The following is a 13,663-nucleotide window of genomic DNA, read 5'->3' as shown; positions in this document are numbered from 1 at the left end:
GACATTTTAATACTGTCAGCATCTTTCTCAAAGTCAATGCCAAGAAAATGTGTCAAGTTTCCTAAGTCCTTCATCCTAAATTTGGAGTTAAATTTTTCTTTTATATCTCTAAGAATATTCGTATCACTGGCAGCAATAATCAAATCATCGACCCATATAATGATAAACACAGTTTCAGTATCAGTAATCTTTGTGTAAACACAATGATCAGCAGGGTTTTGAACAAACTTGATTTCACATACAGTAGATAGTCATGCAACATTCTGTTCCAGTTTCTGCTCGACTGTTTAAGTCCATAAAGAGATTTTTGCAGTTTATACACCAATCTTTTATTTTCTTGAGATTCCTTCTTGTAGCCCTCTGGTTGTTCAATATAAAGTTCACATTCAATTGGGGCATGTAAATATGCTGTCTTTACAACCATCGGGTGAACAAACATGTTCTCCTGTACCACCTTTTGCATCAACACTCTGATGCTCGTCATGCTAGCAGTTGGTGAAAAGGTTTCATCATAGTTCATACCTTTCTTTTGACTGAATCCTTTAGCAACATATCTAGCCTTATATTTGTCTGATCCATCATTATTCTTTTTGATTGCATAAACCCATTTACCCCCCACTACAGTTTTACCCTCAGGTAAATTGGTCAGGGAAAAAGTAACATTGTCGTTTAATGATTGGATTTCCTCATCCATTGCTGTAACCCACTCTTTTGCATTCACAGATGTTACAGCTTCTTTGTAGGTTTGAGGTACTCCATTTATCAGTCTATAACAATAATCAATGTTAGCCATCTGTTCTTCATCATCAATGCCACATACATAGTCATCTAAATAACCTGGTTTCTTTCTTTCTCTGACAGGGTATCGCCTCTCAGGTTCTTCATGTCTTGTTGTGTGACTGGTATTCGCCATTGGTTCTTCTTCTGTGCTCAATTTATGGTCAAAAACATTTACTGGATCAGCCTCTGAAGTTTTGGTTGCTCTGGGACTAATTCTAATCATATCATCATCATCCAAATTTACATCCGTCTCATTTTTCTCTCTGGATACAAATTTCACAAGCCTATGTTTCTGGATTTTCCTGCTGTTTGGATAATAGACCATATAGGCTGGACTATTCTTGTCATACCCTATAGAAATGCCTTTTTCACACCTTGAATCCAGCTTCCCTTTCTCTCGTTTGTAAGTGTAACAAACACATCCAAACTTGTTCATCCTAGAAATGTTAGGCTGTCTGCCCGTCAACATGAAATAAGGCGTTTGGTTTGTGCGATTATTAAAACATCTATTTCGCACTACAGCAGCTGTCTGAACTGCATACGGCCATAACATTTTTGGCATCTCACTATCAATTAACATACATCTAGCCATGTCAAACAAAGTTCTCCAATTTCGTTCTGCCGTACCATTTTGATGTGGAGAATATGGTGCTGAGGTCTCATGTCTAATACCATTTCTACTCAGTAATGCCTGATACTCTTTTCCTGTGAATTCTGTACCATTGTCTGACCTCATACATTTAATCTTTCCATGTGGAGCCATGTCAGCAATAAACTTTTCAGTAGCTTGTAATGTGTCACTCTTGTTTTTCAAAAAGTATACAAAGACTGCACTGGAATAATCATCTGTGAAGGATAATGCATATCTGTGACCATCTTTGGACATTGGGTCTATAGGTCCTGCTAAATCTGTGTGGACCATTGCTAGCGGTTCTTTAGCTCTTGCATCTGGCTCCTTGTTCCTAGTTTGAATAAATTTTCCTTTTGTGCAGACTTCACAATATGGCTTCGGTTCACCTCTCCCTTTAATTTCCATGCCTTGAACAACATTTTCTAGCTTCAGTACATCTCTGTAATTGCAATGTCCAAGAATCTCATGCCAACTTTGTAAGTCATAACATTTTTTACACTGATCACCACATTCATTGTCCATCGTTTGTAAGTAATACAATTTGTTACATACGTGAATGGGGAACTTGGTATTGCCTCCAAGAACGTTCTTTCCTTCTTTGAAGATCACCTTTACTCCGCTGGATGTTGCAGCTTTCACTGAGAAGATGTCTTGCGGATATGAAGGGATGTATAATGCGTTCCTCAGCACTGTTTTAAGACGTCGACCTCTACTGTCGATCAAACACACTTCCGCGTCTCCTCGTTGCTTAGCAACCCCAAGACACCTGGATCCATCAGCCAATTCCATGAAGTGAGTCTCGGCCTGGAAACTCCCATCAAGCTTCCGAAACTTCCTGATGTCGGTGATTATGTGCGACGTCGCACCAGCGTCCACCATCAGACCTCTCCTCTTGATGTCGTCCACTCGCGTGTCAGCGTCGCTCACCCGGAAAGCAAACTCTTTATCGCCGCCCGTCTCTTCGGCTACTTTCCGTGCGTTGTCTAGTTGTTTTCTCCGTCTGCAGGTTGCATTGCTGTGACTGTTATTCTTACAGTAACTGCACCACTGCTTCCGCTGGCAGGTTCTGCTTATGTGGCCTTTACTCCCACATTTAAAACACACGATCTCAGAACTTCCTGCTCCAGGATCATTTGCACCTCTTGGTGCGCATTTCGTGCCAAAATGTGCCTTAGCTTTCATCACATTGTCCTCAGATACTGTGGCACGCATATTTTCAATGTCTTCAAAACTTCTGAGTTTAGTCTTAAACTCTGCAAAAGTCAACTTATCACCATCTTCGCTTTGAGTGATATAAATAGCAAATGGCTTAAATATCCCTGGAAGTCCTTTCAGGACCATGGCGATCAGAAGTCCGTCGCTCAGCTCCTCACCTGCACTCCTTAACGCGGTGATCGCGGTCTCAGCTCTGATGATGTACTCGGTAACTGTCTCACAGGGTGATTTCTGCAGTGAAGGCAGCTCGGTATACAGGTTAATCACTCTGGGCTTTCCTTTGCCGGCGTAATGGGCCCGCAGGATTCCAAGCGCCGCACGTCCGTCGCCTGCCGCGTCACGCATGATAAGTGATAGACTCTTGTCATCCAAAAACTGATTGAGCTCTGCATAAGCCTCAGCGTTTTTCTTTTCGTCTTCCTCTTCATGGTCTTCATCGGGGGGTGGGTGGGACTTTTCAAAATTGTCTCTTTTAGCCCTTGCAATCGTAGATGTCCTAAAAACTTTGTCTCCCATAGTTCGTAATTTTTCTCGTCTCCATCAAAGAGAAGTCTTGACCAGCGGCTGTGCGGCAAGTCTTTTTCTCTTCTGTTCATTTTCCTTGTTTACTTACGCAGCAGGTGTTCACTGTCTGTCTGTCGGGACATTTACCCGTTTCTTCATTGACTCTGGGCCCATAACCTGTTAGCAGAGTCACTCTTCGGCACAGCGTTCAACGTGACAGCATGAGACTCACACGGGTTGTGGCTTTCGTGTTGAACCCCCTTTGCTTGAAGGACACACCCTTTATTGTACACGAGTGTCTTAAATTAGACAGGTCACGTGATGTGACACACAATAATCCAATAATGATAAAAACAACAAATGAGAGCACAAAAACATTCATACTGTCAACAGTTACCTAGAGACGGCCACCACGCAGCCGCAGTGAGCTGCTATCAACCAGTGTCTTTTTAAAATGTCCACCCGATACTACACCGTGCTTAGAAATAAAACCTCTGGCAAAAATACACATGGTAGTGGGAAGACACAGGCTAAACAATCACAGTGAAGTTTAATAGGGGCATTAAAATAAATGTCTCTGTGACATTCAGTGGCACCCAGTGGGTTTGATATCAGACAGAATGGATCAGGAGAGGAACCGAAGACTCGTCAGAACTTAAAGAACCAGACATCAGTCTCTTCATCCCTCAATCACTTCCTGAGACAGTGTTTTGTGGTCAATATTAGTTCACCATTTTATTAATGTGGGTTGCCAGTTTGGATAAGGCTTCCTATCAAGCTATAAGAATGATAGAAAACATGCTAACAAAAAGCCTCAGACCTGCAGACACAGGCTAACAGAAGCAGCTCACTTGTACAAGTTTATGTGGAGGGGGCAGGGAGGAGGGCGGTGAGATGTTCGCATCTACCTCAAAAATATGTAGTTGTGCCCCTGACGAAACGTTTGATTAATTTGGATTAAAACAAAAGTTATCTGCAAAGTGTGGCTGAAACAGGAAAGAGTTATTTCTGCTGAACTAAAGCTGAAATGTTATTTTAAACAAGAACGTTTGTAAATAAGATTTCTACGTACATCGCCACCGTCATTTTGCAGCTCCTGTGCCACATGTTCCTGGAAGGAAGTGACAATTTACCAGTTGGGACAAAAACAAAGACCTGCTTCTTTCCTCTGTCAAACTGGACATGCATTTCCAGTTGCTTAGCTCATATATGATGAGATCTTTTTGTCTTTGCCCTCCTCCTTCCTCAAGGGGATTTCCCAGTCAAACCTTCCATCTGGCTTTATCTCCCCTGAGAGCAAGTCTCTGCCCTATGTTTAGCAGCCTTGGGGAGGAATTCTCAGCAGGAGACGGACGATGGAATTGATTTAAACTCTCAGGTTAATCACTTCAATTGAACCTGATGGACACATTAATTCTTCAAATCCCAAAGGAGAAGTTCTTGGGGTTCACTGTGTTGAACTACTTTAAGCAGTAACATAACAGTGGACTGTAACAAGAGCTTTAACAGAGAAAAGATCAAGCTATTTCAATATCTTTTTTGCCAGAACACCAACAGTGTTTCCATACCTTTATAAACACTCAACATATTTAGTTAGAGAACAACACTGATTACGGGAAAAAAATAAATTTAAAACCTGACCTCAGTGTCATACCCTTCAGGTGGTAGTACCACTTGGTAGTTTCTTTCTGTAGTTTTCTGAGAGGGTCCTGATTGAGCCCCAAAAAGCTAAGTCTTGACCACCAGGTGCACACACCATTTTGTGGAGTCTAAAACCAACTTAAATTTTTGAATCAGCCTTTGTCTAATATCTTCCCTGAAGCCAATTTACCTTGGGAGACCCCATCCAGAGGTTGAAGCTCCCAGGCAACATCACCCCCAGGATAACAGCACTACAGAAACCCCCTGTGGTTTTTGTTTGTTTTGTACAAGATCTTACATGGAAAATGTTATTATATTTTACTATCCTGTTAGTGGGTACAGACCTGATCTGTGGGAATTTTTTTATAACATATGATCGTTGTATTATGGGATTACTGAGTTAGACATTCTTATTGAATTCTTGAGCTATGAGATTAACTGTAAACTATTTGATTTGTTACTGCAATACTTTAATGTTAAGCCAAATGAAGATGAAGTTATTGCAGAGTACTGAAACAACTACAGTGCAGATACTTCTATTATAAGAGGATAAAACAGAAACTAATTAGGTACATATTCAATGTACTAGCATTGTAATTAACTTACATGCCAGTTTTCAACCTTGGTTGAAGCAGAACTTTATGGGCGTCCTAGTATGAATGGCCTTACCCAACATAGACACTTGGAAAAAGATCACTTACGAGAATGTTTTCACCCACTATCCTTCCTGCTCTACCAGTTTAACGACCTGTCGGCACGCCTTAAGATAAACTTGAGTACCTAAAGGCTGTCTTATCAAACTTTGCATAGCACTTGTCAGTGCCACAAGCAGGTTGGGTGAGAATCTTCGAACGTGTGGCTGAAACAGGGAAGAGTTATTTCTTTCTACTTTATTGAATAAAGTTGTCGTTTCTTCAGGCACTCACCATCTACCAACATGGTCAGGTAATTATAGCAAAATTAGTTTCTACATTTATGGGCTGTGCTTAGCTTTTTGTGTTATTTTGATCACTTGAATGTTTCTGATCAATTCAAGGGTTATATGTTTGTAAAATGTTTTGTAAAGTACATCTTTGTTCATGACTGCATATGCATCCTCTTTGAGGTTAGATTGCTTTTCACAATAATCAGGAGGCATGTCCCATATTTCTAGTTGTTTTTTCTTCTCTTTATAGGTTTTTATTTTTCTTCTCTATCTTTATTTAAAACTATGTTTGAAAGTACAAACACAGTTATTGATTTCATCTTTATGTGAAAATAAAAAGGCTAAAAACCTTTTGAAATGTTGACTTGCTAGTCATTATGAAATAAGTTATTTTATCCTAAATGTCATCACGATATTAAGACTTTTTCTGACAAAACTAAAAACATTATGGTATAGCTATAAAACGGTACAAAAGATCTGTATCGTAATAGTTTTTTTTCACCTACAAACGCAGAACTGTCAGTTTTCACCTACTCTCTTAATGAGGTCACAAACAGAATCTGTGAACATTACTTTAAGCCTTTTGTTGTTGCTTGTTAGCCTTAGTCCTAACAAAATTCAGAATTATTCTGCTTTCTTAGCATCAAGACCACAAAAAGTAATCCAGTGACATTATAGAGATCTTCCTATTCACTTAGCAATGCAACCTGTCTTAAAACTTACATTTTGCTTATAAAATCTGCAATAAAATCATAGTAGGTCTCTGTGCTTTCACTTGAACTGCAGTTGTTACTGAGTCGTGTTGTCCTTTCTCATTAGACTGTTATGAAATAAAGAAATCATTACAACCATGAAACATTAATCTTCCCATAAGATCTTTTAAATGCGCTGGGGTTTTTGTACATTTGTTTGACGGTGTGTGTGTTGATTTTCATTTCACTTCCTTTTTATTTTTGTGCATTAAAAGTCTGAAACCTCACATTTTCATATAATGTAAATCTATATTTTAACTTCTAAATCTGACAAAAGTTTAAAAAATAATATGTGAAAATACATCTCCCTTTATTCCAGGCACTTAGCAAATAGAAATAATTTTGCTAATCCTACCAGCCCTAACACAGGGATGTTGACTCTGAAATGATGCGAGATAATGAGTAGAAAAAGATCCCATGTCCCTTGTTATAAGGTTTATGTGAATATTTGTTCATAGCTGATTTTATACCATTTTACCCTTTTCACCTCAATAAAATTGCAGTCTCCCATTGGATTTTAGAGTTAAAAAAAGTTTTTTGAGTCTTTTTCTTAATCACCTCCCTGTCATTTTGTTTATTTTTCTCCTCTCTGATGAAAATGTGGCAGACTGTCATGAGTCTTGGAAGAGAAGTACAGTCAGTAGCCAAATTTTTCTTCAAATCTAGTCCAAAGGCTAAAAGTCCCCCAAACCTTTTTGATAAGCATATTAATGTAAATTCCCACTGCACAGATCACTTTTTGGCTTAAAGTGACTGTGTTAGGTCGACTGTGTAATAAGCATTTATTAGCAGAGAATCTGTTCCTAAATTCCACTATAAAACAAGGCAGAAGAAACAATGCAATGGATGTGCTTACACAAGATATAGATATGTTGTCATTCTAAGCTGTATTTCTTTATGTTTCTTTGATTTCAGCATTTTGAGAGTGACTAACATCTGTGCCACAACTTTATTACTGCTGGTGACCCTTCTGGTACTTCTTTACTTCAATAAGTCACAAAACATCTCAACACATCAATCTAGTCACAACCACGACCGGAGACCTGCATATTTAAAAGAAGAAGGTCACAATGCCTCAGACAAAACTTCCCCATTGACAAATTGGCAAGGGGAAAGGAGGAGGGTGTCACAAAACCTAACACTAAGATGTGAACAAAACACAATGTTTGAAAATGTCTCTGGCTTTCATTCCCTTTCCCCCATGATTCAAGACTTTCTTTACTATCGTCACTGTCGTAGTTTCCCCATAATTCTGGACCTTCCTGACAAATGTGGAGGAGATGATGAGCCTGAGGACGTCTTTCTTTTGCTTGTTATTAAAAGTTCCCCAAAGAACTATGAGCGGAGAGAGGCTCTGCGCAAGACCTGGGCTGCAGAGAGGTCATATAAAGGAAAAGTGATTCGAAGAATCTTTATTACTGGAACTGAAGGTTCGGGTTTCGAGGAGGAGAAATTGAACAAACTTGTCAGGTGGGAGCACCAACATTACAATGACATCCTCCAATGGGATTTTAAGGATTCCTTTTTCAACCTCACTTTGAAGCAGATACTTTTCCTTGAGTGGATGGACAGACGTTGTCCACAGGCTCGATTTCTACTGAATGGTGATGATGATGTTTTTGCCCACACTGACAACATGGTTGAATATCTTCAAAGTCTTAAAGATAATAATGGAAATAAGCACCTTTTTACTGGCCATCTGTTGAAAAATGCGCTGCCTGTAAGAAACCCAGAGAATAAGTACTTTGTTCCGCTACAGGTGTATGAAGAAGAGGTTTTTCCCCCCTACTGTGGAGGTGGGGGATACCTTCTGTCAGGCTATACAGCTTTGGCCATTTACAAAATATCTGTGTCGGTCGAAATTATTCCTATAGATGATGTTTACATGGGAATGTGTTTGGCTGTAATGAAACTTAAACCTGACTCTCACATGGGAGTGAAAACACTATATTGGCACATTCCGTCCAGACAAGTTGATAAATATGACCCCTGTTACCTTAAGGATTTACTTTTGCTCCACAAATTCATGCCCAGTGACCTATATTTCTTGTGGCAAGAAGTGCGGAACCCAAATCTCCCATGTAGTGCTAAAACATGAAACAGTTGAGAATAAACTCAAATGAACTGTCTGAGCAAAACCTGGGTCAAAAAAAGATTTAAGTAATTGGTTAGTTAGGCCAGTAGTAACACATTATAGCCTGTTATTTTAACCATAGTGAGAAAGCTAGGTACTTGTAGTAGTTATTTAGTAAGTAAGCTAGCTACCAATACTAATAAACGTATTTTTGCAGCTATACCATATCGCTTGTATCGCAGGGGTTTTAATGCTTTGATTCTAGATTTGATTAGTTAATTACAGAAAAAACACTGTAAAAAATAACAACACTCAAACTGTGAAATCTAAACATATGTTATGTGAACTAGTTTAAATGAGCATAAGATTTCTGAGTGCAAGTGAACACAACATAATAATCCGTGATCTATGTTGCAGGGTTTTTTAGTAGTATCAATATGTAACTTAATAAAACTGCTATACAATGTTGTTTATGAAATTCTATCATTGTTTATTATTGTTTCACCTCTTTCCCTCCTGTTGGAATGTTACAATAATTAGTAAATGTAACTCATAGTCTAATTGTAAAAGAAATGTTATCTGTTAATTCTCATGGAACCTGTTTTTATATTTGTTACATGTGTTGACATAATGAATGTTTCTTGTACATTTAATTTGGTATTTACATTGTTTTTGTAATCAAATGAAAGATATTAAATGTTCTTTACTACCATAACTCCTACCAAATGCCTTCTGAAGTCACATAAGTTAATGAATAAAATGCACCTGTGTATGATTTAATATTAGTTTAAATGCAGCTGTCAGGTCTCAAGAGTTAGTCATTGAATTAATAACATCATGATGATCGAGAAATACGCCACATAAAGTCAAGGATAATTTAGTTAACAGGTTTAAAGCAGGGTTAGGTTATAAAACAATATTCCAAGCTTCAAATATTTGATGGACCACAGTTCAATCTCATGAACTGGAGAAAAAAAACTGAGAACAACTTCAAATCTACCAAGACAAACTGATAGGTTGGGCAAGGAGAGCTCCATTAAAATATCTGCAAAACACGATGAGTGAGAAGAGGATAACATGACACATCAGTACAACAAGGGGCACAACTATTAACTTTCTGAGGTGTATGTGTATACATTATAGTAAATCTTTGATTGAACAAAAATTTCAACTGTTTTTGAAAGTTGCATAGCATTTTATGCTTTACAAAAATGATGTGCCATTATGGCAACCAAGCAGCCAGATTTGTGTTGCATTTGCCTCGCCTTCACAATGTACCTACAGCATCTGCGTCGGAACGAGGTTGGATCACATTTACACCATAAATAAATCAATCTAAAAAAAATTTTCCAAATGTACAAAGACCATGTCCTCCAAACGGTCTTTGTACTGCTGATTTGGTCCACACCCAAAGTCAGATTACTGTGTTTATGTCATGTTCATTACTGTATCCATATACAAATGAATCACAAAAAGGAATTTATTCTTCCTTTTCTTTTTAATAAGTAATTTTAGGTAAAGTAATTTTATTAATATAGCAAATTTTCAGCAGCAAGGCAATTCAAATTGCTTTCTATAAAATAATCCAGTACCCATGATAATTTGCAAAGGTTTAACATTAATTATATATATTGACATACTGGTAATTTACAATTGGCATCATGATTGAAGGGAAACCATTAACTTTACTAAACATGTAAAAAATGTTAAGACTTTTTTTAACATATTTTTGTTGTATTTACTTGTCAAATGTCATTCTTGTATTTATGTAGAAACCTGTATTATGCACTGTATTAAAATCTGATTGATTACAAAATGTCAAATGTCGGTGAAAGCCCATGACAAAAATCATATAAATCCCAGTGTTTTGTCAACTGAAAATTAGTTCAGTACAGCATGAACAGAGCGACATCAACAATCCAAGGAAAATATATCACGTATACTTCGCGAAGAACCATCGGTGATGAAGTCGCAACGCAGCTGAGAGGAGGAGAAAACAACTTACATAGTGTTTGGATGGGTTCCTTCTCTTCTGCACGTCCACGACGTTAACGTCAAAGACAGTGCGGAACTGCATCTTCTCAACAGACCGAACGGGCCTTTATTTAAAGGGAAAACAACTACAAACCGCAAAGGCGAAGATATTTGCCCATGAAACTTCGAGGAGGGAGCTCTAAAGATGCAAACGTCCTAACTTGTGCAAACTTAAGCGAAGGAAAATAGCGCGATCCACGGTCAGGTTCTGGGTGCCCCCACGTACTGACGGTGTCAAGCGGTTTTTGTGAAACAATCCAACGCAATAAAACTGGCGAGGGATCAGACTTCTCCACCCTGAAAGAGGGGCTGCACCGCCGCTGTCCGGAGCCAAAGAGGGCAGTCAGAGCGTATGGGGCGGACCCAGTTCAGCTGGCTGGACACACTTCACAGGACTGTTCAGGAAGGAGGTCAGCCTGGCTGGGACTACCGCTTCTTTGTTCCGTGGAGCTTTAAGTAAACAGGGATTCCTTCACTTTTGTCTTTAGTTTCCACAATACTGCTGAGTTGAAATTCAGTCAAATTTACAGTGCATTATGCTTTACTCACTGGTTTATCGTTATTGTTGTAATAATGATACAGTAATAATGCATCATTGTTACTGCTACATTATCATTGTTACTAATAATGTATCATCATTACTAAAAATGATTTAAAATGATTTGGTTTGGTCCACTTAACTGGTCCAAATCCGCCTTAAGTTCAATTAAACTAAACTTGTCATGTTTTAGGTCAGTTAGAATGACCAAAATTATTTTCATTTGTTCAATGTAAGAATATTGAGAGGGATTTATTTAATTACTGTAAAAAAAAAAATCTGATGAGTTATATTCTCTGTATTTAGCAGAATACGTGTTCAAACTCAGTGATGGCATAGTTACTTTGAAAAAGTAATTTTAACCAAATTACTCCTTGAAAAAGTAACTTAGATTACTGATTACTTGATTCGAAAAGTAACAAAGTTACATTAAAAGTAACTTTTTAGTTACCTTCAGCAGCTGTTGACAATGGACCTTACCAGAGGGGCCGCTTTTCATTGGCTGATGTCCATTCTACGTGGTCACCTCGTTCGTTTGTGAGTTTACCTCATTCACAACAAACATCAAATAGAACAAATATATTTCATACACAACAAATGGCTTCTACCGCGATAATTATGTGAAATTAAATGAATTATATTCCAACTTCAGAAGACTTGCCTTTACCTTTACAGAGCTCTTTGATTCCTCCTATCAGTCTGTAGCTTCTCATATTGACGTCATCAAAACAAATTTCAGATCTACCATAACTGACTGACACCTGCTGGCCTCAGGTTTGCAACCAGCTTGTGACTGAGAAACCAGTAACCTCCTCCCAGGTGATGACATGAACTTGTTAGTTCCTCTGTCCATTGTAGTAGCTGATATATTGTGAAAATCCGGTAGAAATGATGCACTAATCCAGTCATGTTTACGTAGAAACAACGCCAAGAGGCTTTGCTTGTGAGACTTGCTGTCTCACAAGCAAGTCTCGGTTGTGGGCGTAGCTTGGTAAAGTCCATTTTCCACCACCTGTGAAAAATGGAGGTTTGCTAATACTTAATTGCAAGTAATTGATGGTAACATCGCCTATGTGTCTCTACTTATAAAATTGAACTGAAGGGGAGATTGTTTAATAATTACAACAGTACAAAAGAAATAACTTTAGTCATCTTTGCATGTTTTTGTGTGTCCCAGTATTGTCTGGAAAACTCTAAGTAGTATTTTAGAGTGTCTTCCTTCCTTCCCCGGCCTCACAGCTCACAGTGCTCCTCCTGCGGCTCTGCAACTCAGATGGAACATGATGGAACTCAGAACAGATTTGTGACACTTATCTTTATATTAATGATTATAATGGTGTTTAGTTGCGCAAGTCTACGGACACGTTCATTCATGGCTGCTTTCACGTTTAATGCGCTGTCCATATTAGTCTTTTTGTGGAGCACAACGCGAAGCTCGACGTAGTTCACAGCAAATATAACTTGACATGAAAACACAGCGGGACGGATCATCCGGGAAATGATGGACGGGGAGAATCTGACTGAAACTAACTGGCTGTAGGACAAATTCTGGGACTTATTATGTGTCCGCTTATTTCAAAACCTAAATGAGCAACTTCATGTTCAAAAGCAAGCCCAAAAAAAATTAAAAAACAAGCCCAAATTAAATTTGCAAGTGATCTTAGAAAAAACAAGCATAAAACTGCTTATAATAATCGGACTTGGCGACAGAAACTCAAAATACTTCAGTTTTTTCCAGCAACAAAATGCGCATCGCTCTCCTCCCTCCATTGTTTACATTTCTGTGACGGCGATCAGCTGCTGCTGTCGCATAGAAACGGTGTTCTGACCACCTGTGCTACCTGTGCTACAGAAAAAAAATCATGCATACATATAAAACAAAATCATTGGCTTACCACTCTTTTTCTGTTTGAAAAGGAGTAGGAAAAACACTTATTTAATCCTATTCATCTCAGTTTAATGGCTTACTTACAATGCCCTATTTATAAAAAATTTGTAATTAAAACCATGTTATAATATTCATGTTATACTGATATATACTGTGTTAAAGAGCCCATCCGGGATGTTGAACTTTATCTCTGATGTCTAGCATTTAATATGCAGGATATTTAACGTTGTCCCCGATTTTCTTTTTAATCAAGAATAATGCTTAACGTTATCCTTGACGTTTAACATTATTGCCAATGTTTATCAGATGTCAAATTTCATTTCCGGAAAAGTTTCCTTTTTGCGTTAAACATTGGAGATAAAGTAAAACATTCCAGATACAGTAAACATAGCAATAATGACTATTTAACCTTATATAGCCTTAAACATCAAGAACAATGTTAAGCACTGGAGATCAAATAAAAAATTGGGGACAACGTTAAACATCCTGGACAATTTTAAACATTGGAGATGACATTGTCCAAGATGTTTAATATTGTCTCTTTTTCTGTCATCTTAAAGCAATTTTCATGTCGAATCTTCACATTCAAAGACAAACTCAAAAGGATTTTCTGGCTTTATTCATTTCTATTTTAATAAATTGTTAGAACATCCCTGTAAAGAAGTCAAAATGGTCACTTAA

General features: G+C 38.0%; 2 protein-coding genes across 3 annotated transcripts in view; one reads left to right on the top strand and one right to left on the bottom strand.

Annotated features, from left to right (window-relative positions):
- Positions 1-11,030, bottom strand: part of sh3pxd2a (SH3 and PX domains 2A) — a 78,734-nt gene extending 67,704 nt beyond the window's left edge. For both annotated transcript variants that reach the window (XM_023326983.1, XM_023326984.1), the window contains exon 1: positions 10,528-11,030. In XM_023326983.1, coding sequence (XP_023182751.1) covers positions 10,528-10,599 — 72 coding nt within the window. In that variant the 5' untranslated portion in view covers positions 10,600-11,030. The remainder of the gene's footprint in view (positions 1-10,527) is intronic.
- Positions 5,584-10,279, top strand: LOC102226121 (N-acetyllactosaminide beta-1,3-N-acetylglucosaminyltransferase 3-like). Its single transcript, XM_023326985.1, has 2 exons — positions 5,584-5,716; positions 7,364-10,279. The coding sequence occupies exons 1-2, from the start codon at positions 5,709-5,711 to the stop codon at positions 8,544-8,546; spliced, it is 1,191 nt and encodes a 396-aa protein (XP_023182753.1). The 5' UTR covers positions 5,584-5,708; the 3' UTR covers positions 8,547-10,279.
- Positions 11,031-13,663: the final 2,633 nt, after the last annotated feature.

Source organism: Xiphophorus maculatus, chromosome 22 (genome assembly GCF_002775205.1).
Source record: "Xiphophorus maculatus strain JP 163 A chromosome 22, X_maculatus-5.0-male, whole genome shotgun sequence".
Lineage (NCBI taxonomy): Eukaryota > Metazoa > Chordata > Actinopteri > Cyprinodontiformes > Poeciliidae > Xiphophorus > Xiphophorus maculatus.
This window is presented reverse-complemented; position numbering and strand designations above follow the sequence as displayed.